General features: G+C 45.0%; 1 protein-coding gene across 1 annotated transcript in view; it reads left to right on the top strand.

Annotated features, from left to right (window-relative positions):
• Positions 1-26,522, top strand: part of NCAPD3 (non-SMC condensin II complex subunit D3) — a 56,660-nt gene that overhangs the window by 3,671 nt on the left and 26,467 nt on the right. The window contains exons 3-16 of the mRNA XM_087970106.1: positions 2,301-2,463; positions 3,839-4,011; positions 6,225-6,392; positions 7,575-7,636; positions 7,817-7,904; positions 9,839-9,966; positions 11,433-11,505; positions 13,063-13,188; positions 15,105-15,357; positions 16,580-16,642; positions 18,358-18,441; positions 19,192-19,265; positions 23,724-23,858; positions 24,009-24,229. Of these exons, the coding sequence (XP_087826232.1) occupies positions 2,301-2,463; positions 3,839-4,011; positions 6,225-6,392; positions 7,575-7,636; positions 7,817-7,904; positions 9,839-9,966; positions 11,433-11,505; positions 13,063-13,188; positions 15,105-15,357; positions 16,580-16,642; positions 18,358-18,441; positions 19,192-19,265; positions 23,724-23,858; positions 24,009-24,229 (1,811 nt within the window). The remainder of the gene's footprint in view (positions 1-2,300; positions 2,464-3,838; positions 4,012-6,224; positions 6,393-7,574; positions 7,637-7,816; positions 7,905-9,838; positions 9,967-11,432; positions 11,506-13,062; positions 13,189-15,104; positions 15,358-16,579; positions 16,643-18,357; positions 18,442-19,191; positions 19,266-23,723; positions 23,859-24,008; positions 24,230-26,522) is intronic.

Below are 26,522 nucleotides of genomic sequence, written 5' to 3'. Positions count from 1 at the left end.
CCTCGATTTTAAATCCTAATTACTTAGGCAGAAATATACATACATACATACATACATCCTGTCCTATTTTCCCCACAACCACCATCCTAGGAGGTGAGTTGGGCTGAGAGCGAGAGAGTGACTGGCCAAAAGTCAGTCACTCAAGAGGGGACTATAATTCACAGTCTCCTGGTGATTGGCCCAAAGTCACCCAGCTGGCTTTCATGCCTAATGCGGGACTAGAACTCACCATCTCCCGGTTTCTAGCCTGGTGTCTTACTCACAGTAAGCCTGCTGTCTTAAAGGTAAAGGTTCCCTTCGCACATACGTGCTATGCATTTCCGGCTCTAGGGGGCGGTGCTCACCTCCATTACAAAGCCAAGGAAGAGCCAGCGCTGTCCGAAGACGTCTCTGTGGTCATGTGGCCAGCAGGACTAAACGCCGATAAGGCCACGGAACGCTGTTACCTTCCCACCAAAGGGGTCCCTATTTTCTACTTGCATTTTTTTACGTGCTTTCGAACTGCTAGGTTGGCAGAAGCTGGGACAAGGAACGGGAGCTCACCCTGTTACGCGGCGCTAGGGATTCGAACGGCCAACCTTTCTGATCTTAGCTACTGAACCATCCCTGTCTGAACCACTATATTAAACTGGCTCTAATCCAAACTTGCCCTAATCATAAGATGTACTTACCGTGGCAGTAAATTAAATGAAAAATAGTACTCCAGCAGCAATGGGTGTTTTAGTCCATATCTCACCTACCGACTGCCCATCAAAAGGCACTCTAGGAGAAAATGGGTTTGCTTTTGTTGTAAAGGGACTATAGATAAATGATTCCCAGAAGTCTGGGGTTTGACAGCGTTCTTAAATCCTGCTGATCTTTAAAAAAGGGTGTTGGAGCTGTACATTTAGTAGACTGGGACAAGTAGGCCTCCTTGGGGTACATCCCATCCATCACCACTGTGAAGTTTCAAGAAAGAATGGGAGATACTGTAAACCAGGCTCCCATGTCCCCTGGTTGGCTCGGGAGACCTACAAGGTCAGAAGTGGTATAGCTGCATCTGATGGGAAGTTCAACCAGCAGTGATTTTCCTCTTAAAACTACACGAGGGATCTCCCACCACCGAGCTGGGTTCCATAACCTGACGCCAGTGGTGGTATTCAATTTTTTTTACTACCGGCTCCGTGAGCATGGTGGGTGTGGCAGGGGAAGGATACCACAAAATCCCCCTTCCCTCCCCATCCCGCTAACCTGCTTTCCAGCTCCGTTCTCCTGCGCAGGACAACCCAAGAAGACCCAACCAATCCGCTGGGACTCGATGGGAGGCAGGGAAGAGATGAGGTGGGGCCAGTCAGAGGTGGGATTTGCCGGTTCTCCGAACTACTCAAAATTTCCGCCACTGGTTTAGTTTAGTTCAGTTTAGTTTAGTTTATTGTCATTGCACCTTCGTACAATGAAATCGAACACCATTTTCAGTGCATATCATGACCATGAAAATAAACACATCCGTCACACTCCACACATTGAACGGAAAACCCCCATTGAACACCATCTCTGCCTGACACCCATGGTGGATAAAAATTGATTATTAAAAAAAATAGGTTAAAAAAATATATCAGATTTTTAATTTTTTTTAATCAAATTTATTTTAGTAAAATGCTTTTGGAGTAAAAGTCTGTTTTCTATTTAAGATACATGTATAATTTAGTTTATTCAGCATGAAGTGGAGCTTAGTTGTGTAGCATGAGGCTTTAAATTCTGCGACGTTTACATTTTTTGGTAAACTCATTCAGTGAATCCAAGCTCTGCAAGCTAAATAGGAAACCTTCATTTTCTTTGCAAATAACAACATTAAAGATTCTAACTACCAGCAAGGACGAGTCCTGACATTGAAAGAGCATCTGTCGTTTCAGATTCATCCTGGCAGCGTCTGTTAGTGGGCGTCTACTCACCTGCTGCCTGCCACATGCCTCACCTTGTTGTGAACTGAATGAATGAATAAATGAATGAATTTTTATTGGCCAAGTGTGATTAGACACATAAGGAATTTGTCCCTGCCGCATCACCAGCAGTTCCATTAAAGTGAATGGGACGGTCGGTGAGTCAACAGCGGGTCAAAAGACGAGCTGCTACGGGACAGAGATAACAGTTGCTCTTTTAAAAATTATGATTTAAATCAAGTTGATTTAAAGCAAGCCTTTCTACCAGTGAGTGATTTAAATCGCAATTTAAATCGACTTGATTTCAATCAAATCCACCCTGCTGACACCAAAAATGACTTTATGTGATCCTGCTATCAGCTTGTTCTCTTTTCATTTCAGAGCATCTGGCCCATTTTGGTGGAAAATAACCTCTCCCCTAATGCCATGGTTGCTGTGTTGCATCACTTTGTCCAAGAGGCCCAGAACAGGAAGGCCAACACACAACGACGCCTGTTTGCCCTCCACGCAGCTGGGTTGTATTTTTTATTAGTTGAAATTCCCGGTAGGTCTGTGAACTGCTTGTGTTTGTGCTTTGACCCATCTCAACAAGGTAGCATTGAAACGTCAGCTCCATCAATGGCCGCAGTACCGCTGTCTGTGAGGGTTTGGAAATGAACTTCAAGCAATCAACCAAGGGAGCTCGTACAGTCATGGGGTTTCTCCTCGCTCTCTTCCGGCCTTACCCTTAGGACCTGTAAACCTGATTTAGACCCGGGATTCTCAATCTGATTTAGATTTAGACCAACGTTTAGACCAATCTTAGCAACTTGAAGATGTGTAGATTCAATTCCCAGAATTCCTCGGAGAATTCTGGGAATTGAATCTACACATCTTCAAGTTGCCAAGGGTGACAAACATGGATTTAGATGCATGTGGCGTGCATAGGCCAGTCTTAGAAAAGCAAAAACTGACTACCGTGTTTCCCTGAAAATAAGACCCTGTCTTATAATGTTTTTGGCCACCCAAAAAGGCACCAGGTCTTATTTTCGGGGGAAGTCCTCCACTGACTAACCTCACTGGCACGCGTCTCCCCCGGCCTCCTTTTCACTGTCAGAGGCCTTCAGGAACTTCTTCTGTAGCTGGCAAGGCTTTCCTGAAGGCCTCTGCAGCCAATAACAGAGTTCCAGATTGATCCAGAACTTTGTTATCCACTACAGAGGCCTTCAAGAAAGCCTTGCCTGCCTTGCTGACTGCAGAAGAAATGGGCCGGCAAGGCAGGTGTCAGGGTGTGTGAGGGCTGGCTACAACTGTCCAAAGGTAAGTAGTAGGGCAGCTCCACCTCCACATACCCACCCTTGCTTAATTTTTACCCGTCCACTCTGGAGTGAGTGGGAACTTAATTAGGGCTTATTTTTGGGGGTAGGGCTTATATTGGGCGCACGTGTAAAAAAATCAAGCTAGGACTTACTTTCAGGGTAGGTCGTATTTTCGGGGAAACAGTAGTAATGTGTGAACTTGGTAAGGCTTCCTTAAGTCATCCATTCATTAGGATCAGAAGGGAAAAACAACATCAGTCCTGTAAGGCAGAAAGACTGTAGTGAAAATACCGTGGTGTTGTAACACCATCACACCAAGGGAAAGTTGTACTCAGATTCTCATTAAGCTATGGCCAATCATCTTGTCTCATCCTCACTAACCAATATTTGTGGGAAAAATGGTATGGAAGAAAGAGATTTGGGGAGGGAGAGGAGATAGATAAGAAAACCAATAGAGGTATCTAGGTTCTTAAGGAGGTATCTGCAAGAAGGTTTCAGGCTTGCAAAACACCTGGTAATATTGTGTTATCAATTATGGTTTTTGTGCTCCGTTAAGCTGCAGATGACGTGATTTAAAAAAAAGTAGTTTACCGTTAATATGCAAACGGGTCTTTTTGGCAGGCAGCATAGCCAACCAGATATTACACCCGGTGATGTTCGAGAAATGCCTTCAAACCTTGTCTAAATGTTGGCCCGAGGAGTTGTATTTTCCCAGAAAAAGGAAAAAGAAACTGAACAAAAACTTGATGGGCGAGAGAAAGAAAGGAAAGCCCGCAAGAAATGAAAACCCTCCGGTAAAAATAATACAAATTTAATATTCCTTATCAAAAGCATTATATTTTGTCTGTTTTCAGGCTCCTTAGTTGATTGGTCTTTTTGGTGTATTCCAGTGTTCAGTATAGCAGTTGAAGGCCAGATCTTCTAGATCAGGGGTGTCAAACTCAGTTTTGATTGAGGACCGCATCAGGGTGGTATTTGGGGGGAAATGGGCGTGGCCAGGGTGGGCATGTTCAGCTCGACATCACTTGTGTCGGGGGCACCTGTGCTGGCCAAGTGCTAAGGCAGGACTTCTCTCAGACCCTCTCATTATTATCTTCCTCTCCTTTCCCTTCCCTTTTCCCTTCCCCCCTTCCCTTTCCTTCTTCCTTCCCCTCCTTCCTTATTTTTTCCTTCCTTGCTCTCTTCCCTTCTTTGTCTTTCCTCTTTCCCCTTCTCCCTTCTTGCATGCCCAAATGCAAAAGGGGAAACATTTCTCTTTTTGGTTTCTTTTATCAGTTTGGTTTGCTAGCCCTCTGCCGGCGAAAACGGAGCTCCGATTTCTCCGGCAGAGCCACCGCTGGCCGGTCCTTTGCTGTTTCCGTGACCGCCAGATCTAAGCACTTGAGTTTGACACCCCTGCCCTAAATCAATTGTCCCCAATTTTGGAGGGGCAGCACCGGGTACCAGTTTGGCAGAAAACCATTTTTTTCACAGACTGGGGGTGTGTGCCATCGAGATCTCGTTTATGCGCAGATGAAGTTTGCTCGCTTGCACAGCCCTGCTCCTAACAGTCTTCAGACCGGTGATTGGGGTGCCTCAGTTCTAGCCTTAACAAGCCTTCTGTTGCCTATCTTTGCTGCATCAAAATAATGCACAATACAGGTAGTCCTCCACTTACGACCACAGTTGAGCCCAAAATGTATGTTGCATAAGGGAGACGTTTGTTAAGTGAGTTTTCCTCTCATTTTATGACTTTTCTTGCCACAGTTCTCAAAGTCAACTACAAAATCGTTGCCGTTAAGTCAGTCACTTGGTTGCTAAGTGAATCTGGCTTCCGCACTGACAGTCAGAAGGTCACAAAAGAGGATCAACATGACCCAGGGAAGCCCCCAAAATATTGGCAAAATATGCACATCTGGATAGAAGAAATGTGTGGAATGAAAATAGAATACAGACGAGAGTTTTTTTCTGCTAGGGATCAACACGAGGAAATACGATAAAGAAAATATATATCTAATAATCCATGTCATAACTGCAGCAAGATTAGCGTTTGCACAGAATTGGAAAAGTAAAGATCTCCCAAATGAATTTGAAATATTGAGGAAAATTATGAGATGCGCAGAAATGAATAAACTAACAAAGGAGCTAAAAGATAAGGAAGATTTGGATTATTATAAAACATGGGACCAATTTTATGGTTGGCTAGAGAAGAGGAAGATTCATGCTAATAAGGAATTATTATATGTGTATTTAATGTATATGGAATGAAATTATATAATATTATTGGATTTAGCAAAATAAGGAAAAAGATTGATGTTAGGAGGACTGTACCAGGTTCAACGTTTTTATTGTAATTTCTGTTTCTGTTTGTTTGTTTAATAAAGGAACATTTTATAATAAAAAAAACTTGACCCAGGGACATACGGCAAGCGTCATAAATGTGAGTCCGGTGTCAAGCATCCAAATGTCAATCACGTAACCGTGGGGATGCTGCAACGGTCATAAGTCTGAAAAAAACAGTTTTATGCCACTTTCTTCAGTGCTGTTGGAACTTCAGTCACTAAGTAAACTACCTGTAGTACCTGCCCCCAGAAGTTTATTTTTATTTTATTTATTTTATCAATTTAGGGACAACCTCCCCCCTCTTCCATCACACTCACATAGAGAGTGGTTCAAGGCCAATTCCTATCAATGAGAATTACCGCCTGGCAATACCAGGAAGTTGCAGAGCGGTGCGGTGGCCTAGAGGTGGAGCTCTTGCCTCGCAATCAGGAGGCTGTGAGTTCGATCCTAGGTAGAGGCAGATATTTCGCTCCTCTGGACACCCTGAGAATGTCTCTGCTGAACAAAACTCCGCACTGGCAACAAGAAGAGCATCCGGCCAGTAAATACTCAGCTCCATTCAGTTGTCCACCCCGCAAGGGATTATTGGGATCATTAAAAGATGATGGGTGAGGAATACCAGGAAGCTGCAGTTTCTGAATCTTGCTTAACCGACCGGTGGTCTTTTTCTCCCCCGCCGTTCTAGACGGAAGACATCTTTGAAGAGGAAGACGTTCAAGAAGACATGTACTTCTCTGCCCGGGAGCTGCTCGAAATTCGTGAGGCCCTCTTCCTCCTGCTGAGAAACCTCCTGAGGCTTTTTTCCAAGTTTTCCCTGAAAGAGAGGCCCCAGTGTGTGCAGGCCTGTATTCAGGTGACTGCGATCTCCTCGCTTAAAGTGGCAGGATGCCCCGTCCTCCCCCACCCTTTATGCTCGTGCGGCTTGGTCCCCTGACTTACAACCAAAACCGAGTTCAGGATTTCCACTGGCGGCTTTCCATCAAGCGTAGACCGGAGTTTAGGGCCTCTTTTGCCGTGGTCATTAAGCCGTCGTTAAACGAATCGAGAGGTTATTAAGCAAACCTGGCTTCCCCGTCGACTTGGCTTGGGACTGGGAAGGACGTAGGTGGTGATCACCTGTCTGCAGGATGCTGCAACCATTGTAAATACCTGTTGCCAAGCACCTGAATGTTGATCACATGATGGCGGGGGAGGCCATTACGGTCATAAGTGCAAGAATTGGTTGCAGGACACTTTTTCCAGTGCCATTTGTTAACTTCAAATAGTCACTAAATGAATGACTGTAAAGTCAAAGATTACCTGTAATCAGATCAGTGCTTTTTTTGTCAACACTTGGCTGTCAGGATTCCGGCAGTTACCCTCAATTAAATCCTGAGTCTCAAGCCAAACTTCCAAAACTTCAAAAGGATTTATTGGGTGTTAATATGTCCGGCACTGCCTGGGTGTAGCCGACTCTGAGATACATCATTCACTGTTACCCTTGACCCAGGTTTCCCCCCCACACACACACCCTCTGGGTGTATCGTAATTCATATTCTCCAATGGGACAAATCCATAGCCCAGAGTCATCAATCATGCTCTCCAGTTAGAATTTTGCGCAGCAGAAACTTCAGTCACCTAGTGACTATCTTTGAAGACATTTATGGAATGCAGTTTCCGTTTTGCAAGCTGCTGCACTGCTCCACCCTCTCTTTCTGTTGGCAACTCTAAAAAGACCAGAGAATTATTTTATGAGTTGACATTCGCAACTGCAAGTTGTGTGAACTTCAACTCTGAGAATTCCCCATTTTTATAATCCCATAATATTTGTCCTGATAAGGGAATGTCAATGTGACAATTTCCCTCTTCTGTTTGTTTGACAATAGAAATTTGAATGAATGAAGAAAGAAAGAAAGAAGAAAGAAAGAAAGAAAGAAAGAAAGAAAGAAAGAAAGAAAGAAAGAAAGAAAGAAAGAAAGAAAGAAAGAAATTCTGTTCTACTCCGTTCGATTATTCTGTTATAAATTAAAACGTATTTTGTCTTATTTTCTCACAGATCTTTGTTAATCTGACGAGCCTGGAGCCCTGTACACAAGACTTCAAGCCTTTAGACATGAGGTGAGTTTTGCTTTGGAATCTCGAAGTGATATTGTGAGTTTGTGAAATCCCAGTGGGTGCTAAGGGCATGGAATTGAGCAAAACTAAATGTTCTTTCCCTGAAGACAGTAGACTTTATCGGCAAACATTTACTCTGTATCACCAAATAGATCCAACAGAAAACTTTTCCTTTGGCTACAGGACTATTTCCAGAGCCAAATATATCTCAGAACTTGCCTACTTTGGCCTACAGCTGTTGTGTTCCCCGCTGCATAGCCTAGAAGACAAGGTAAAGGCTATATTCATTAATATTGTTCTTTGTTGGATTCTAAAGACATGGATCTATAAAACTATCCTTTCTATGGAAGCGGCCAAGGAAATTCAGCTTTCTCTTAATAGAGGACCTGGGGGTGCTGCTGCTGTTTTCTTCTTCCTTTTCTCCTCCTCCAATCTCCTATCTACTCTTCCTCTCCTCCTTCTTCTTCTTTTCCTCCTCCAATCTCCTTTCTCTCTTCTTTGTCGTCTTCTCCTCTTCCTCTTCCTCCTCCTCCCCCTCCTTCCTTCCTTCCTTCCTTCCTTCCTTCCTTCCTTCCTTCCTTCCTTCCTTCCTTCCTTCCTTTCTTGAATTGGCAGAATGAAGCCACCTTCTTGGCTGTATTGTTGGCCAAAAATAAGTCATTATCAGTAGTAGCCAACATCCCAGAAGATGGGCCAGGCTTTGTGTGTCTCCATGTACACACAACATGTTGTTATCTGCTAAGAACTTCCATTTCAGCATATTCGTTTTACTTTTAGGGACTCCAACTCTTACCCAATTCAGGGTCCTCCTAGTAGTATAAGAGAGGTTGGATCCTCCTGTTATTCCTTGGGTACACACAAAGAGCCCCCTCAAAGATTTTGGATCAATATTTCAAGCCACAATCGAATACACCCCGAGCAGTGGCAATCTTGTTTGCCGGCTAATCCTTCAGATCAAACCTGGGAACCCAGATACTGATTTAAAAACAAGGTATCGTTGTCTGAAAGGTGAGCCAGGAGAGATAAACCATTAAATCTGAAAAGAGTTAGTCCTGTGTTGGACCTCCTGCCCTCCCAATCCATTTCTCTCCCAAAATCTGATACCTGAGATTATCAGGGTAGCAGGCACTGTATGTGGAAAAGATTTTTTTTTTTTGGCTAATTTCTTCAATATCTTTCCAAGCCCAAACTCCCTACCAACAATTCTTTGGTTTCCCTGCTAGATGGAGCTTTAATACTGCTGCACATACTTGGCTTATGGGTGTTTTCACAAACAGGGAAACAATGCTAATTTTCCAGAAGCATTTTTGGGTTGATCTTTTGACTTAAACAAATCTTTCAAAAGTTCTCTCCTTAAGCACTCGCACAAATTTCCCCCCACCCAAGGCAGAAGTGCTGAAAATAAATGTTTCCTTTTGAAAAATGTTCCTTTTATAATAGCTTGCTTTATAATGGGAGGGATGGGGCACATTGAACAAGAACAGGGCTAGAAATATTTATTTGTTTATTTACTTATTTATTTACTTGTTTATTGGACTTTGCCAAACAAAAACGAGAACAAGAATAAGAGAATAAAAATACAATGACAGGGGCAATAGGTACGTTAGGGCACTTAATGCACGACCCCTCTACTAAACCCACGTAAGTATGAAGTAAGGTCCATGGAAGTCAAGTTGTGACTGAAACTGTGAACATTTGCAGCTGAGACAACTCAATCAGATAGGGCATTCCAGACTTTGACAATTCTGTGACAGAAATCATAGTTTTTTTACAGTCAAGCTTACGACGATTTACACTGATTTTAAAGCAGTTGTTAGTGCGTGTATTGCAATTAAAACAAAAAAAAGTCATTTACAGGTAAAACATTACATCAATTTAATTTAATTTAATGTACACATTTTTCTCCCTTTTTGTTTTGTTTTGCTCGAAATAAGTGAAAGAGGTATCTAGCATGCCAGCTGAAGCCTGTTATACAGAGCTTTCTAAAACAGGCTAAATAAAACAGATAGCCTGCTTCTGTCCTCTTGTCTGTATGTCAGTAAAGTCTCCATCATTCGGGCCAAAGGTGTCTAAACGTAGAAGGTGACAAAAAGGCAGCAAAGCGGCTAATTTAACTGAGCTAAGTGGGACTTTTGTTAACTTTCGTACAAAGAGCTCCAGACCGTCCGTAACTCCCACTTTTGTTTCCTTCCCTCCTTTCCCCAGACTTTGCGCCAAGTCTTCTATCAACTTCTCAGGGTCATCGTGATGCTGCCTGGGAAAGAAGGCAGCGTCTCTCTCCCCATCCCTTCTCAGATGATCGATGCGAGGAAAGCGGCCCTCAGGTTCCTCAGGTAAAAAAAAACTCCACCTGCCTGTTTCCCTTCTTCTTCTGCATCTGCGCCGAAGCCCATTTTGTGGAGTGATGGCTGTCCCACCTACCCAGGGGTGGGCTTCAAAAATTTCACCAATGGGTTCTTTGCCTGGTTGCTGTGTGGGCATGGCCATAGTGGGTGTGGCTTAGCCTCCTGCACCACGGCGGGCGGGGGGGGGTATTTTTGCCCTCCCCGGGCTCCAGAGGCTCTCTGGAAAAGACCCATTTCCAGCCTTCCTGAACTTCCGGGAGGCCCACTTTTCACCCTCCCCCGAGCCTCCGTGCATGCCCTGCACTTACCTGCATCCAAAATGGGCCACGTGGGGACTCCTGGGAGGGGAGGGGTGGACTGGGCCAGCCAGGGGTGGGATTTGGAGGTTCTCTGAACTGCACAGAATCTTAGCTAGGGGGTCACCCAAACCCCTGCGAACCCCCAGCAGCCCTCCCTTGGACCTACCCACCCCTTGATCTCTTTAAGATACCTTGATATATTTGCCATAACTCTGTCCAGAAAAGTTGTTAAATTGTGTGTGTGTGTGTGTGTGTGTGTGCACATACATACAAATATGCAGAAACTTCAGTCATCTAGTTACCGTATTATCGGCGTATAAACGCACAGGCGTATAACACGCATCTTCATTTAAGAGGAAATTTCAGGAAAAAATTAAATTTCTAAATAAAAACTCTGAAGCAAAATAAGGGTAGCTCAGAACTTTTTTTATTAATATTATTACCACTTATAAGGTAAATCAGTGGTCCCAACCTTTTGTACCAGGGACCGGTTTCAAGCAGAAAATTTTGCAAGGACCGGGAGAAGAAAGGAGGCTCGCTCTCCGCTGCGTTACTATCTTTGAAAAACTACGGAATGCGCTTTACGCTTGCCAAGTTGCTGCTCTTTCAAATCCCTTTCCCTCCCTTTCTGTTGGCAAGATTATAGAAATATTTTATGAGTTGACAGTTGGGATTCTACCGGTTTGGCTCGGTTCAGCCGAACCGGTAGCTCCAAGGATCATTCTGTGAGCAAACCGGTTCCCTCTGACAATCAGATGCCTTCCTGCCCCAGCTCCATACGGACATTCATTTCCTGGTTTTCAAGCTCAGCTCCTTCGCACGGCACAGCCGATTGCTGCGCGCAGCGGCTGTTTGAACGCTCAGGGAGAGTGCAGGATTGCAGCAGAAGGTCAGCAGCAAACCCTCCGCATGCGCTCAACGAACCGGTTGTTATACCGGTTGAATCATACCCCTGAGCCACGCCCACCAAGCCACGCCCAGAGAACGGGTCGTAAAAAAATTTTTTTGGAATCCCACCACTGGACTATGGGGATGCTGCAGTGGTTGTAAGTGTGAAAATCGGCCATCAGTCGCTTTTTTTCAGTGCCATTGTAACTTTGAATGGTCAGTAAATGAGCAGTTGTAAGTGGAGTATTTGCGTATCTCCTAATCTAGCTCTATGATTGAAGAACTGAAAGAAATGGCCTTCCCTGTAGTAAGGATCCTGCTGCAACATATATGTGTCAAGGTGAGGTGTGTTCTTTACCTGTCCATTGGGGGGAGGGGGGAGGAATAAGGAGGGAGGAGAATTTTCCTGATAACGGCAGTCGACTGAGAACGGATGACTTGGAGTAAATATTTGAGAAGTTTGAAGACTTTTTTTCTTGGGCGTCTTCTAAGTTTTGCTTCTGGCTGACTTCGTATCCTGTGTTCGAGTCTTGATTTTAGAGTTGCCCTTTAATATATGTGAGGCAAACAAACTCTCCAAAAATGGGGTTGGGGGGAAGTAACTCAAAACAGGTCTCTAGTATTTGACATTTCCATTAGTACCATATTTGCCGGCGTATAAGACGACTTTTTTGCCCTGAAAAACATGCCTCCAATTGGGGGGGTCGTCTTATATGCCGGGTCATCTTATATGCCGGCAAATAGTAATTGGGAAGCACTGCGGCTGCCCGCGGCTGAGGCACTTTTGCGCACCGTGGAAACGAATCCTGTGAAGCCGAAAGGAGCAGCCAGCCTTCTCCCAGCTCCCAAGGAAACGAGGCTCGCACCGCCCGAGCTCCGCTGAGGTATCCGGCTGGGGCTGTCAGGAGTTGTTACCGCTCGGCGCGGCTCCGCGCGGCTCCAGTCCTGCGTTGCCTCGGGAAGGGAAAGGCAAAACCAGGAGCCGCTGCTGCCATTGCCAAGCGCCGCCACAGCTCTTCCTTTTTGCCTTTCCCTTCCCGAGGCAACGCGGACTGGAGCCGCGCGAGCTGCGCCAGCAGTAACAACTCCTGACAGCCCCAGCCGGATACCTCAGCGGAGCTCGGGCGGTGCGAGCCTCGTTCCTTGGGAGCTGGGAGAAGGCTGGCTGCTCCTTTCGGCTTCACGGGATTCGTTTCCACGGTGCACAAAAGTGCCTCAAAAAAAAAAAAAGTGCAAAAGTGGAAGGCGTGCGGAAGAGGGGCGAGTATATAACAAACTATATTTTGAGTGGAAATGTTGGGGGGTCGTCTTATACGCCGGCATATACGGTAGGTCTTTTTATTTAAAAAAACTCTGTCCCATCACCCCTTTTATCATTCTGGCTCTGCTATTTGCAAGGTTTTCCTTTTCTCCACTGGGATTAGCATTAAAACTATTTTAATCATCATCATCATCATCTTCTTCTTTTAAAGTCCCCATAATCCCTTGCGAGGTGGAATCTTGGGCAACTGAATGGGAGCTGAGTGTTTACTGGCCGGATGTCCTTCCTGTTGCCAATGCGGAGTTTTGTTCAGCAGATACATTCTCGTCTTCTCAGAAATGTCTGTCTCTACGGAGGATCGAACTCACAGCCTCCTGATTGTGAGGCGAGAGCGCCACCTCTAAGCCACCGCACCAGTCATTCAAACTTATTTTAATAGTTATATTAAAATGTGAATTAGTATTAAAACAGGGATTCATTTGAGGTGGCCGTTTGACTGGGATCCTCTTCCGTAGATCAGTCATAGCGGAAAGCTGGGTACCAACACCCAGTAACCAACTCCGTGTTGTAGTCACTGTGATGGAACATCTGACTTCAACTAAATTTGATCGCTCCTTTTATTCCTTTTCATTCCAGGTTCCGGATAAATCTGAATACCGGACATATGCAGCGTTGTCTTTGTCGCAGTTGCTTTACAAACTCCCTTGCGCTGAGCATGCCAGATTCATTGCTTGGCTGTATGGATACTCACGCAATAACAAGGTGAAGAAACGAACCCAGTGAAAAATTCAGAATTTCCAACCCCATCCCAGACAGTCAAAACGTCCCCAGAGTGGATTCTGCAGCCGACAGAATTTATCCATTAACTGATCGGCCCCTTGGGTACGCGGGGGGTCCCCAACCCCCTAAGCCACAGCTCAGAATTGGGCCACGCGAGCAATGGGCCGGTGCGTATGCAGCTCAGACTTGCGCAAACGGCGGACCACCACACACAGAGATGCATGCGCAGCTCAACTTCTGCAAGTCAAGGTGTGCGCACGTGTATGTGCTGGCCCGCCACTTTCACAAATTGAGTTGTGTGCCCAGGCCAGATGCTCGCGTGGCCCGGTTGCCCTCTCTGCACCCGTCGGGCCACCAAGCCACAGAGGTTGGGGACCACTGCACTATGTGACTTCCGGAGGGGTGTGTGTGTGAGCGGTTCAAATATGTGAAAAATAAATGAATAGGAGCCACGGTGGCGCGGTGGTCAGAGGGCAGTGCTGCAGGCTACTTCTGTTGACTGCCGGCTGCCGGCAATTTGGCAGATTGAATCTCACAAGGCTCAAGGTTGACTCAGCCTTCCGTCCTTCTGAGGTCGTAAAACAAGGACCCAGATTGTTGGGGGGCAAGAGGCTGACTCTGTAAACCGCTTAGAGAGGGCTGGAAAGCACCCTGAAGCGGTATATAAGTTTAAGGGCTATTCTTCCTTTTCCCCTTCCTTCTTTCCTCCCTCCCTCCCTCCTATAGTGTGCAATGGTTAGATTGCTGCATTGCAAGCTAATTCTGCCAACTGCCAGTAGTTTGATCCTGACTGGCTCAAGGTTGACTCAGCCTTCTATCCCTCCGAGGTCGGTAAAACAAGGACCCAGATTGTTGGGGGCAACAGGCTGACTCTTTACACCACTTAAAGAAGACTCTAAAGCAGGGGTCCCCAACCACCGGTCCGTGGAACAAGTCCTACCGGGCCGCTGGTTTGCTGGGCGCCGCCATCTTGTTTTGATGAAAAAGTGCTTCCGGTGAGCTTTTCCGGGTAGAAAGCTCACCGGAAGCACTTTTTCATCAAAACAAGATGGCGGCGCCCAGCTGATGCCGGACCGGGCAGCGCATAAAAAAGGTTGGGGATACCGGGCCGCGCCATAAAAAAGGTTGGGGATCACTGCTCTAAAGCACTCTAAAGCGGCATATACCGTATTTATCGGCGTATAACACGCACAGGCGTATAACACGCATCTTCATTTTAAGAGGAAATTTCAGGAAAAAATTTAAATTTCTAAATAAAAACTTTGAAGCACCGCCCGGCCTCCGCTTGCCCTCCGCTCGCACCGCCCGGCCTCCGCTCGCACCGCCCGGCCTCCGCTTGCCCTCCGCTCGCACCGCCCGGCCTCCGCTCGCACCGCCCGGCCTCCGCTTGCCCTCCGCTCGCACCGCCCGGCCTCCGCTCGCACCGCCCGGCCTCCGCTTGCCCTCCGCTCGCACCGCCCGGCCTCCGCTCGCACCGCCCGGCCTCCGCTTGCCCTCCGCTCGCACCGCCCGGCCTCCGCTTGCCCTCCGCTCGCACCGCCCGGCCTCCGCTTGCCCTCCGCTCGCACCGCCCGGCCTCCGCTCGCACCGCCCGGCCTCCGCTTGCCCTCCGCTCGCACCGCCCGGCCTCCGCTCGCACCGCCCGGCCTCCGCTTGCCCTCCGCTCGCACCGCCCGGCCTCCGCTTGCCCTCCGCTCGCACCGCCCGGCCTCCGCTTGCCCTCCGCTCGCACCGCCCGGCCTCCGCTGGCTTCTTAAACATTATATCGGCGTATAACACGCATACATCATTTGCCCCCTATTTTCAGGGGGAAAAAGTGCGTGTTATACGCCGATAAATGACGGAAGTCTAGGTGCCATTTCTATTTCTAATCTACCTCTTATTTCCTTCCGTAACAGATTTCCTACAGGGTATTTGCGCTTGATGTGGCCTTGGCTTTGTTAGAACATCCAGAGCGGTTTCCGGATGTCGTTTTGACCGAAGAGGAGCAGGTGTTTCTGAAACACAAATTCCTGGTTCAGGTCATGATCATCGGTCGGTGTTCAGACAAAGTGCCCACCGTTCGCAGCAAAGCCCTGTCAAGCTTTGCTCAGTGCCTGGAGAACAAAGTTATCCCAAACGTACAAGACATTCAGGAGCTGCTGCATGGCAGTAAGTATGAGCTCTCGAAAAAAAAACATTATGCAGATAGCAGTAGCGCTTAGACTTATATACCGCTTCACAATGCTTTTACAGCCCCCTCCAAGCAGTTTTACAGACTCAGCATATTTGCTCCCAACAATTCGGGTCCTCATTTTCCTGACCTGGGAAAAATGGAAGGCTGAGTCACCCTTGAGCCGGTCAGGATCAAACTCCTGGCAGTGAGCAGTGAGTTAGCCTGCAATACTGTATTCTAACCACTATGAAGGAAAGAAGGCAGAGAGGGAGGGAAGGAAAGAAGGAGGGAGGAAGGAAGGGAAGGAAAGGAGGGAGGAAGGGAAGGGAGTTAGGAAGGGAGGGAAGGAAGGAAGGAAGGAAAATAGCCATAGCACTTAGACTTATATACCACTTTACAGTGCTTTTACAGCCCTCTCTAAGTGGTTTACAGAGTCAGCCTCTTGCCCCCAACAGTCTGGGTCCTCATTTTACCCACCTCAGAAGGATGGAAGGCTGAGTCAACTTTTAGCCAGTCAGAATCGAACTGCTAGCAGTGAGCAGCATGTTAGCCTGCAGTACTGCATTCTAACCACTGTGAAGGGAGTTAGGGAAGGAGGAAGGAAGGAAAATAGCACTTAGCACTTATATGCCGCTTCACAGTGCTTTCCAGCCCTCTAAGCGGTTTACAGAGTCAGCCTCTGGCCCCCAACAGTCTGGGTCCTCGTTTTACAGACCTCGGAAGGATGGAAGGCTGAGTCAACCTTGAGCCTGGAGAGATTCGATCTTCCAAATTGCAGGCAGCCGGCAGGCAGCAGAAGTAGCCTGCAGTCCTGCATTCTAACCACTGTCCCACCGTGGCTCTTACACCCACGTACACACACATATATGACACAGAGAAATATCAGATGTAGACATACACATGGCAAAAAATAATAATAATAATTACAAGGCGGATGGCATAAAGTCACATGAATGGGGGACCCTGCAACCATCATATATACATGCCAGTTGCCAAGCTTCTGAATGTTGAACCTGTGCAGTGTAGTACAGAAAACAGTCATAAATCCCCTTTTTTTGGTACTAATGCAAATTTGAACCATCACTAAATGAAGTGTAAGTCCAAGGACTACCTGTATAATTCCCTGCCACGAAGGGCTTTTGAAGTTTGTCACTGCTCTGGTGTGAAATTCACAGGTTATCAAGGTAATTCATCCTTTTCATTTGTCTCCCTCTGCAGCAGGTTGTTCTTCGGTCATGGAAACAAACACTCCTGTTGAAACATTCCTAACCAATGTGGAAGGTAAATAGTCTAGCTTGCTTTTATATATATATATAAAACATTTTGAATGCAGTGTATTGTCAGGGCATATCATTTACAGAAAAGCAAAGAAAATAAAAAGGAATATTAATGTATATACAAATAACAATAATAGTGTAACAGAATAGTTTTAACTAGATGTCTCTTTATATTAGCTTATTTGTAATTCTGTTGGTTATATTGGCGTGTTTACAAATATAAACTATCGTTATATTTAATTCATACATAGCAATAATCTTTCTTCATCCAATTTCTACCTCTTACCTGTAACCACTTGTAAAATCTATTCCATGTTTTAATAATATTCTGTGTCTTCTTTGTCCTTTATTTTTAATGTCTATCTACCCATTTCTGCACAGTCTTAATATTTTTCAAATTACATCCTCCTCTGATGGTGTGTTCTCATTTTTCCAATATTGTACAAATACAGTCCTTGCTGCTGTCAATGCATGCAAAACTAAATATATGGTCCCTTGGTCTAGCTTGCTAAGAGACCGTGCTGTCCCATTCTTTGCTCAGTGTTGAGGCCTGTTGAAAATGTTTTCTGATGGAAAGAGATCTCCGAAAAAATCAGCTTCTTTGAGCAATTGGTTTCTCCCCTGAAAACCTCCCCCGCCCTGGGTTTTACAATCTTCAAGAGAGAGCCATTTTAGGATTGTTAGGCATCGTTAAATATCTTTTGAAAGAAAATAGGAACTCAGTTGAGTTTATAACCGTTCCGGGAGCATCCTTTAACAGTCTTCTGTTTCATTTAATCCACCCATCAATTCTCCTTGAGTAAATATAGCATCATTTGAAATAATGGGGTCGGGGGTGCAACCAGTGCCTCCCCCTTTCTTCTTTGCCTTCTCCTACTGTTTCCCACCTTTATTTTTTCCCTTGAAGATGTGTGTCACAGTTTGTCACTGTAGCAGCAGAATAACGCAGAATAACGGTCTTATTTCTGAGGCAGCGGCCTCATATTTGTGCCTACACCTTTGAGAATTTTCCCTGCCCACTCCTGTGAGTAATAAATTGGCCTGCCTTGATTCTCGGTTTTCTGAAATAACTGTCGTTCCCCTGTCAGAATCTGACTCGGAGGAGAAGCCAAACAGCTGACAGGGAGTGGGAGGGTGGCTCCGTTGGCTGTGGAAGAAACTGGGGAAGGGCAAAGTCCGACTGGGCAGAGCAGGAGAGAGGTAGAGCAAGGGAGAGGGAATTCAGAGGAAGACCCAGGCCCACCTCTTCATCCTAGGGTACGCAGGGAGGAATGGAGAAGAGAGCGATGTGGGTTGCATGGCTTACGGGAGAGGAGAGGGCCCTGATTCCCTTCATTAGCTGCAGCTGGGAACAAAGTATTAAAAAAAGCAAGCTGTTGGGAGCAAACGTGAATTTATCTTGTATCATCGTGGCTTATCTGTGTTCCCGGCGTCTTCCCAACTGTGTGAGTTTTGTGCTTTCAAGTCTGAAATTCCTTCTCCTGCCCTGTCAAGTTAATTACTTCAGTTTGGTTTGTTTGGATTTTAAGTTATCATTTATGTGTACCTTGTTTTGGACTGAATTTTCTACCGTTAAAGGCTGTTCCTGGGAGAGTTTTTCTCCAGCCAAAGGTAACCTGGACATTGGCAGCAAAGTTGGAGATAATTTGCTTATCTGACTGTGTTGCCTTTGTGCCACGCCCCGGGTCATCACAATAACTGAGAGGGCTTCTTTTAAAGGTCGTACCAGCCATCAGCTGAAGACATTCCCAACCTTCAAAACCATCGAAATGACCCACGAACGGGACTCCACCAAGTTTGACGGTACGCCGGGTTTCAAAATGGGGTTTGTCTTTTAAAAAGAGAGAGAAGGAGGGAGAAGATAATTTTCTGTGCAGTTTTAATTTGGGTTTACAAGGAACAAAAACATCAGGAGGTTGAGGAGGAGGAATTTAGGAAGCGAAGGTCTGAAAAAGATGAGGGAATGTTGTCCCAAAAGTGCGTTTTCACGAGGCAACTGGACTTTCTGGTTTTTCTTTGAAGACATTTCGCTTCTCATTCAAGAAGCTTCTTCGGCTCTGACTGGACAGTGGGGAACGGAAGGATTTATACTCCTTAAGTATAAAGGAGTATAAAGAAGTATAAATCCTTCCGTTCCCCACCATCCGGTCAGAACTGAAGAAGCTTCTTGGATGAGAAGCAAAATGTCTGCAAAAGAAAAAAAGCCAGAAAGTCCAGGTGCCTCTTGGAAAAATGAAAGCACATTTGAGACAACCATGACCTGGAGGACTGAGAATCTCCATAGACATGAGGGAATGTTGAAGAGCAGATCCAGGTCTGGAGAAACATGAATTGTCCAATCTCCCAAAATTGAAGAACAAAATTAAATTTTAAAAAGTTGTGGGTTGTTTTTTTGTCAAAGGTTTGAACTATTTACTTGTAGACAGCTTCAAAAATTGGGTTCCAGGGCTGGAAGACGCCCACCCTGCCTGAGTAAATGTTAAATGCTTGTGGTGCTCAGCTGAACGCATGGCAGCTCTGAGAAGTCTCCATTTTTTCCCTCCTATTCAACAGGAAAAGAAATCATGGCCATCCTGAGGCGGAGAGCTATAGATGAGAAGACCAATGTGAGGAAATCGGCCCTCCAGGTAGGTATCTCACCTCTTCTGCTCCTGCCCAGGCCGATCAGGGTTCTTTAAAAGGAATGTCGTATAACAGAACACGAAAACCTGCAAGAGGGGACCATTTTTTCCATGATTTCTCTAGTTTAACAGCAGGCCCGCCATCGTGGCTGAGAGGCAAAATAAGCCCCTCAGAAAACACAAGGATGGGGTTGTTTTGCTCAATAAAAACACCGGATCACCAACCCATTTAACATATTCATATTTTTAATTAGCATTTTCATGCCATCCCTACTCCCAGAGGTGTTTTTTTTTTTCTTTACAAGAGGCCACTGGACTTTCTGTTTTTGTTTTTTTTCTTTGAAGAGGTTTTGCTTCTTATCCAAGAAGCTACTTCAACTCTGGCTTTCCATTCCCCACCATCCAGTCTCAGTTGAAGGAGCTTCTTGGATGAGGAGCAAAACCCCTTCAAAGAAAAAAAACAGAAAGTCCAGTAAAATGCCTTCTTCCTCCTCTTTCCCGCTCCCCAACAACAACCCTGTGAGGTGAGTTTGGGCTAAGAGAGAGGAAGAAAGGGAGACTGGACCAAAGTTGCCCAGCTTGGTTTCATACCTAAGGCAGGACTAGAACTTTCTAGGCTAACACCTTCAATATTGCTCTATTATAACTACAATTTTTCATTGATTCATGCCTAAGAGAGGGACTAGAACTCCCAGTCTCCTGGTCTCTAAGCCAGCACCTTCAATATTGCTCTATTATAACTACAATTTTTCATTGATTCATGCCTAAGAGAGGGACTAGAACTCCCAGTCTCCTGGTCTCTAAGCCAGCACCTTCAATATTGCTCTATTATAACTACATTTTTTCATTGACTCGTGCCTAAGAGAGGGACTAGAACTCCCAGTCTCCTGGTCTCTAGGCCAGCACCTTCAATATTGCTCTATTATAACTACAATTTTTCATTGATTCGTGCCTAAGAGAGGGACTAGAACTCCCAGTCTCCTGGTCTCTAAGCCAGCACCTTCAATATTGCTCTATTATAACTACATTTTTTCATTGATTCGTGCCTAAGAGAAGGACTAGAACTCCCAGTCTCCTGGTCTCTAGGCTAGCACCTTCAATATTGCTCTATTATAACTACAATTTTTCATTGATTCATGCCTAAGAGAGGGACTAGAACTCCCAGTCTCCTGGTCTCTAAGCCAGCACCTTCAATATTGCTCTATTATAACTACATTTTTTCATTGATTCGTGCCTAAGAGAGGGACTAGAACTCCCAGTCTCCTGGTCTCTAGGCCAGCACCTTCAATATTGCTCTATTATAACTACAATTTTTCATTGATTCATGCCTAAGAGAGGGACTAGAACTCCCAGTCTCCTGGTCTCTAAGCCAGCACCTTCAATATTGCTCTATTATAACTACATTTTTTCATTGATTCGTGCCTAAGAGAGGGACTAGAACTCCCAGTCTCCTGGTCTCTAGGCCAGCACCTTCAATATTGCTCTATTATAACTACAATTTTTCATTGATTCGTGCCTAAGAGAGGGACTAGAACTCCCAGTCTCCTGGTCTCTAAGCCAGCACCTTCAATATTGCTCTATTATAACTACATTTTTTCATTGATTCGTGCCTAAGAGAGGGACTAGAACTCCCAGTCTCCTGGTCTCTAAGCCAGCACCTTCAATATTGCTCTATTATAACTACAATTTTTCATTGATTCGTGCCTAAGAGAGGGACTAGAACTCCCAGTCTCCTGGTCTCTAAGCCAGCACCTTCAATATTGCTCTATTATAACTACAATTTTTCATTGATTCGTGCCTAAGAGAGGGACTAGAACTCCCAGTCTCCTGGTCTCTAAGCCAGCACCTTCAATATTGCTCTATTATAACTACAATTTTTCATTGATTCGTGCCTAAGAGAGGGACTAGAACTCCCAGTCTCCTGGTCTCTAGGCCAGCACCTTCAATATTGCTCTATTATAACTACAATTTTTCATTGATTCGTGCCTAAGAGAGGGACTAGAACTCCCAGTCTCCTGGTCTCTAGGCCAGCACCTTCAATATTGCTCTATTATAACTACAATTTTTCATTGATTCGTGCCTAAGAGAGGGACTAGAACTCCCAGTCTCCTGGCTTCTAGGCCAGCATCTTCACCGCCGTAGCATGATAGCTACAATTCTTCATTGATTTTACTAGCCATATACCTTATTTGTGCTCCCTTGGTCCACCAATTGGAGGAAGGTATCTCAGTTTAGTAATTGTGACTCCACTCCATTTTATTTTTTTACCCCTGCGCTATTCTGGCTTCGGCTGCCGTTGAGCAGAGGTAATGATTAACGTTTGAAGCCTGCTGTTCCATCACCTGCTAGAGGATAAATCTGGAATCTCTACAAATTGCAGGTGTTCATTGCTTTCATTACTGCCATCCTCCTCCTCTCTGCCTCCTCTTCATTTACTCCGTCATTTGCAACTAAAGGTGTATAAATTCATAACCAACATCCTCGTGGGCCATATGCCTAAATCAGCCCAACTGTTCTCTATCGTAATCGAGAATTCCCCTCCCTCAAAATGACAGTGAGTGAAAAATGGTGGGAGGGGGGGAAACGTGACCTTAACTTTGGCAAATATTCCCTCTCCCGCCAGGAGATTTATTACTATGTGATGAAATACGTAAGCTTGAATAAGTCACTTTTAAACATTTAAACCCTCCCTGTGTTTAGGATATTTATAGGGGTGTAACGAATTTGGATGGCGAGGTAATGAATTGGCACCCACCTGAATGCAGAGTGGCACAAAATCCTGGTTTCCCTGAATATTGTAGATTTATTTATGGTCTTGATGCAGCCCTCTCCACAATTGGCAGGAAGGAGAGGCGGACATTATACCGGCTATGGAAATATATATCAGCGATTTTGTTCCCCTTTTGATCATCAAGTTTTACAACTCACCGCATTCCCAATCTTTGGCAGTGTTTCTCTCTTTGTAGAGAATCTCCTTCCTCCAGGTCTCCTGGTTGTCCCAAAGGTGCTTTTTTTTTTTCAAGAAGCAACTGGACTTTCTGGTTTTTCTTTGAAGACATTTCGCTTCTCATCCAAGAAGCTTTTTCAGCTCTTGAGAGTCCAGTTGCCTCTTGAAAATGCATCTTCGGGACTTTAAGATGGATGGACTTTCCTTCCTTCCTTCCTTCCTCCCTCCCTCCCTCCCTCCCTCCCTCCCTCCCTCCCATCCATCCATCCATCCATCCATCCATCCATCATTTCCTTCCTCTATCCCAAAGGTGCTTTTTCAAGAGGCCACTGGACTTTCTGGTTTTTTTTTCTTTGAAGACGTTTTGATTCTCATCCAAGAAGCTTCTTCAGCTCTGACTGGATGGTGGGGAATGGAAAGCCAGAGCTGAAGAAGCTTCTTGGATAAGAAGCGAAACATCTTCAAAGAAATACAACCAGAATGTCCAGTTGCCTGCTGAAAAAAAAGCACCGTTGGGACTGCTTCTCTCTTTCTTCTTCTTCTTTTTTTTTTGGAGGGTGTGTCTAAAACTGAAGTATTGTGTGAAGTGTCGGGAATAATAAAAAGATCCAGAGATTCCCATATAAAGAAAATTGGAGCTCTGCCCAGTCCAGAGATGACGTTGCCATCATGCTTCCATGTCATGCTTGGAGTCCCAAGGTGATGGGAGAGGCGAGATGGTCACCATGATGTAAAAAATATGTTGAGACTCTACAAAAAGTGCAGAGAAGAGCAACCAGGATGATTAAGAGACTGGAGGCTAAAACACAATGAACGGTTGCAGGAACTGGGCCTGGCTAGTCTAGGGAAGAGAAGGACCAGGGGAGACAGGATAGCAGTCTCCCAATATCTGAAGGGCTGCCACAGGGGGGAAGGGGTCAAACTATTTCCCAAAGCTCCTGAAGGCCAGACAAGGAATAATGGATGGAAACTGAACAAGGAGAGATTCAACCTGGAAATAAGGAGAAGTTTTCTGACAGTGAGAACAATTAAGCAGTGGAAGAACTTGTCTCCAGAAGTTATGGGTGCCCCATCACTGGAGGTTTTCAAAAAGAGATTGGACAACCATTTGTCTGAAAGGGTATAGGGTTTCTTGAGCATTGAGACAGCAGATTTCCTGATCCAGGGGTTTCCTGAGCCGGGAGTAAGACTAGAGGACCTCAAAGGTCCCTTCCCACTTATTCTGCTATTCATAGAATGTATGTGAAGATGCCAATGAAAATATGGAGATTCAATTTCTCTGGCCCAGATTTCCCGTCATCCGTATACCTCACGCTCCATAGAAAACAAGAGCCAAATTTAAAAGAGCTTCCTAGAGTAGTTTGGTGTTTCGTGCCTCCTGCTCTGGGTTGAATCCCCAGATCAGCTTTTTCCCAACTCTTCAGATTTTTGATCGAAAATGCTTGCTTCTGGGGACAACTGACCATATTTACCTCTTTCCCATCTCCATCATTTCCCCTCCGTTGTCGGATGTCCAGGTGTTGACCAGCATTTTGAAACACACTGTGGTCCCGTGTACCCAAGAAGACCTGTCCACCGTCCAGGATCGTTGCCGGGATCCAGCTATTTCCGTGAGGAAGTTAGCGCTGCAGTCTGTTACGGAGCTATTACTGGTAAAGTGGTACCTTCTGACCAGAGGTAGTATTCAGCAGGTTCCGACCGGTTCTGGAGAACCGGTAGCGGAAATTAAAATAAACCCGATTGGCCAGCCGAGCTTTCTAACCAACGTCTCCTCCTTCTCCTCCTCCTCCTCCTTCTTCCAGTCACAACCAACGAACCTTCTGATGCAGAAGGCCTGGCTCATGGGAGTCATCCCTGTTATTATGGACTGTGAGACCTCTGTCCAGGAGAAAGTCCTGGAGTGCGTAGATCACCTCTTGCTGCAGCACATGAAGCCCTGCCATAAATTCACGCCTCAAGACAAGGATCAAGTGCTGGCTTGGGATCTCCTTACGTTGCTCACGACAGAGACTCAAGAGCTGAGGTAGGTTTTCTTACGTCTGGCTGCCCCGAGGACCCTCTCCTCTAATCTTACATGCAATAGACTTGTATACTGTGACACAAGGACAGTTTTTTCCCCTAACGCCATCACTCTGCTAAACAAATAATTCCCTCAATACTGTCCAACTATTTACAAAGTCTGCACTACTATTACTATGAATCTTCCCATCCTTCCTTTCAACCATCTCCTCTCACTTATGACTGTAACTTTGTCGCTTGTATCCTAACGATTTACTTGACTGCTTCCTAGTATGATTTGATTGCTTATTTGTACCCTACGACTATCATTAAGTGTTGTGCCTTCTGATTCTTGACAAATGTATCTTTTCTTTTTATGTACCACTGAGAGCATATACACCAAAGACAAATTCCTTGTGTGTCTAATCACACTTGGCCAATAAAGCATTCATACATTCATTATGTAATGTCTCAAAGGTGCTAATTTTTTTTTTAAAAAAAATATTTTTATTGATTTTCTATTAAATACATTTCTTGGTGCATAATAAACATCATGTTGTTAAATAATTTGCTTAACAATACAAATTTACATTCTTAATCTCCACCCCTTTTTTCCAACTGTTGGTAAAATAAGTTCCACGATTCATAATATTCTACTTCTTTCTGTTTAATTTTCAGTGTCAGTCTATCCATTTCTGCTCAATTTGGTATCTTCCTGACTATCTCTTCATCTCGCAGTGTGTCTTCATTTTTCCAGTATTGCGCGAATGTAATCCTCGCTCGCCAAGACTGAACCCTCTCCTTTAACCTTAGGCACGATGTCCCGAAAGGTGCTTTTTCAAGAGGCAGCTGGACTTCCTTTGTTTTTTCTTCTTCTTCTGTGCCTCTTTCCTGAAGTATCTTCCTGCCTAAGCGAAAGCAAAAAACGCTACACCTTGATAAAGAGTGTAGAAAGTTTCAGCATTGGAAGCTGAAAGTTGAGAGAGGGAGAAAGCTAAGTCCTCAAGACTGCTATTTGCCTGACCTTAAGTGCAGACCCTTGTTTTTTTTTATTAAGTTAATTTGTTGTTAGTTGCGAAGTCGTGTCTGACCCATCGGGATCCCATGGACAATGTTCCTCCAGGCCTTCCTCTCTTCTACCATCTTCTGGAGTCCATTTAAGCTCACGCCGACTGCTTGAGGGACTCCATCCAGCCACCTCCTTCTCTGCCGTCCCCTTCTTCTTCTTTTGCTCTCAATCTTCCCCAGCATCAGGCTCTTCTCCAATGAGTCCTTCCTTCTTATGAGGTGGCCAAAGGATTTGATTTTCATCTTCAGGGGTCTGGCCTTCTAAAGAGCAGTCAGGGTTGACCTCTAGGACTGGCCGGTTGAATCGCCTTGCAGTTCAAGGGACTCGCAGGAGTATTATAGAGTATTATAAAATATAAAATATAATAAAATATTATAGAGTATTATAAAATACAAAATGCAAAAGTAAATAGAAGAGCAGTGGGGGGGGGAAAAGGGGGAAGAGAAGTGAGGAAAGATAGGGAAAAAGAAGAAGAAACACTGACTATTACTGTAAAATAAGGCATTAACATCAAATCACGGCTTTTTGCTTTTTTTGTAATAATACGAACAAGTCATTTCTATAAAGATCCATCAATCTAATCTGTAAAACCCCAAAGTCAGAGTTTCATTCTTTTCCACACGAAGCACAAAGTTCAGAAGTGGAAACAAAAACATACTTACGTTCTTTTCTTTAATCAAAGTGGTCAGTTTTGCCACTTCAGCCAACTCCATCAACTTCTGCAACCATTCGTCCATGGTAGGAATCCAAAGTGTCCTTCCATTTTTGCACAGGTCTTTTTTTTAATCAGCAGAGATGGCTGAATGCTCATTAGAAATTCCCCTCCCTCCTTTGCAGAATATCCATCCTTACTGTGCTCAGCTTGTTTCCCTGCCTGCAACTCCGAGCATTTTATTCCATGCTCTCTTTTTCCCCCTTTCAAATTTTACAAGAAGCAAAATAAAGGGGTGAGGTGCAGCTTTGGGAATGACAGGAACATATGCTGATTAGAAACAGCATCTGTTTATTACTCAACAGCGTGTAACAGTTTCTGAAATAGAACATGTTGTGTTAGGATGGATGATACCATCACAAATCCTAATTTTGGTCCATGGATGAGACACTCGGAATTTTTACATTGCCTGGGAGTTTTATGAATCATTTCATATTTTTTTGTCCTATTTTGAGACAAGTGGAGAAATGTATATGGGAGGAAGACAGGTTTTGGCACCAAGGAATATCACTTCTGAAGTTTAAAGGGTCATGGGTA

Source organism: Notechis scutatus, chromosome 7 (genome assembly GCF_049901735.1).
Source record: "Notechis scutatus isolate UNSWTSFEM ecotype Mainland chromosome 7, rNotScu1.2, whole genome shotgun sequence".
Lineage (NCBI taxonomy): Eukaryota > Metazoa > Chordata > Lepidosauria > Squamata > Elapidae > Notechis > Notechis scutatus.
Note: the sequence above shows the minus strand (reverse complement) of the source record. Positions and strands in the feature narration are given on the sequence as shown.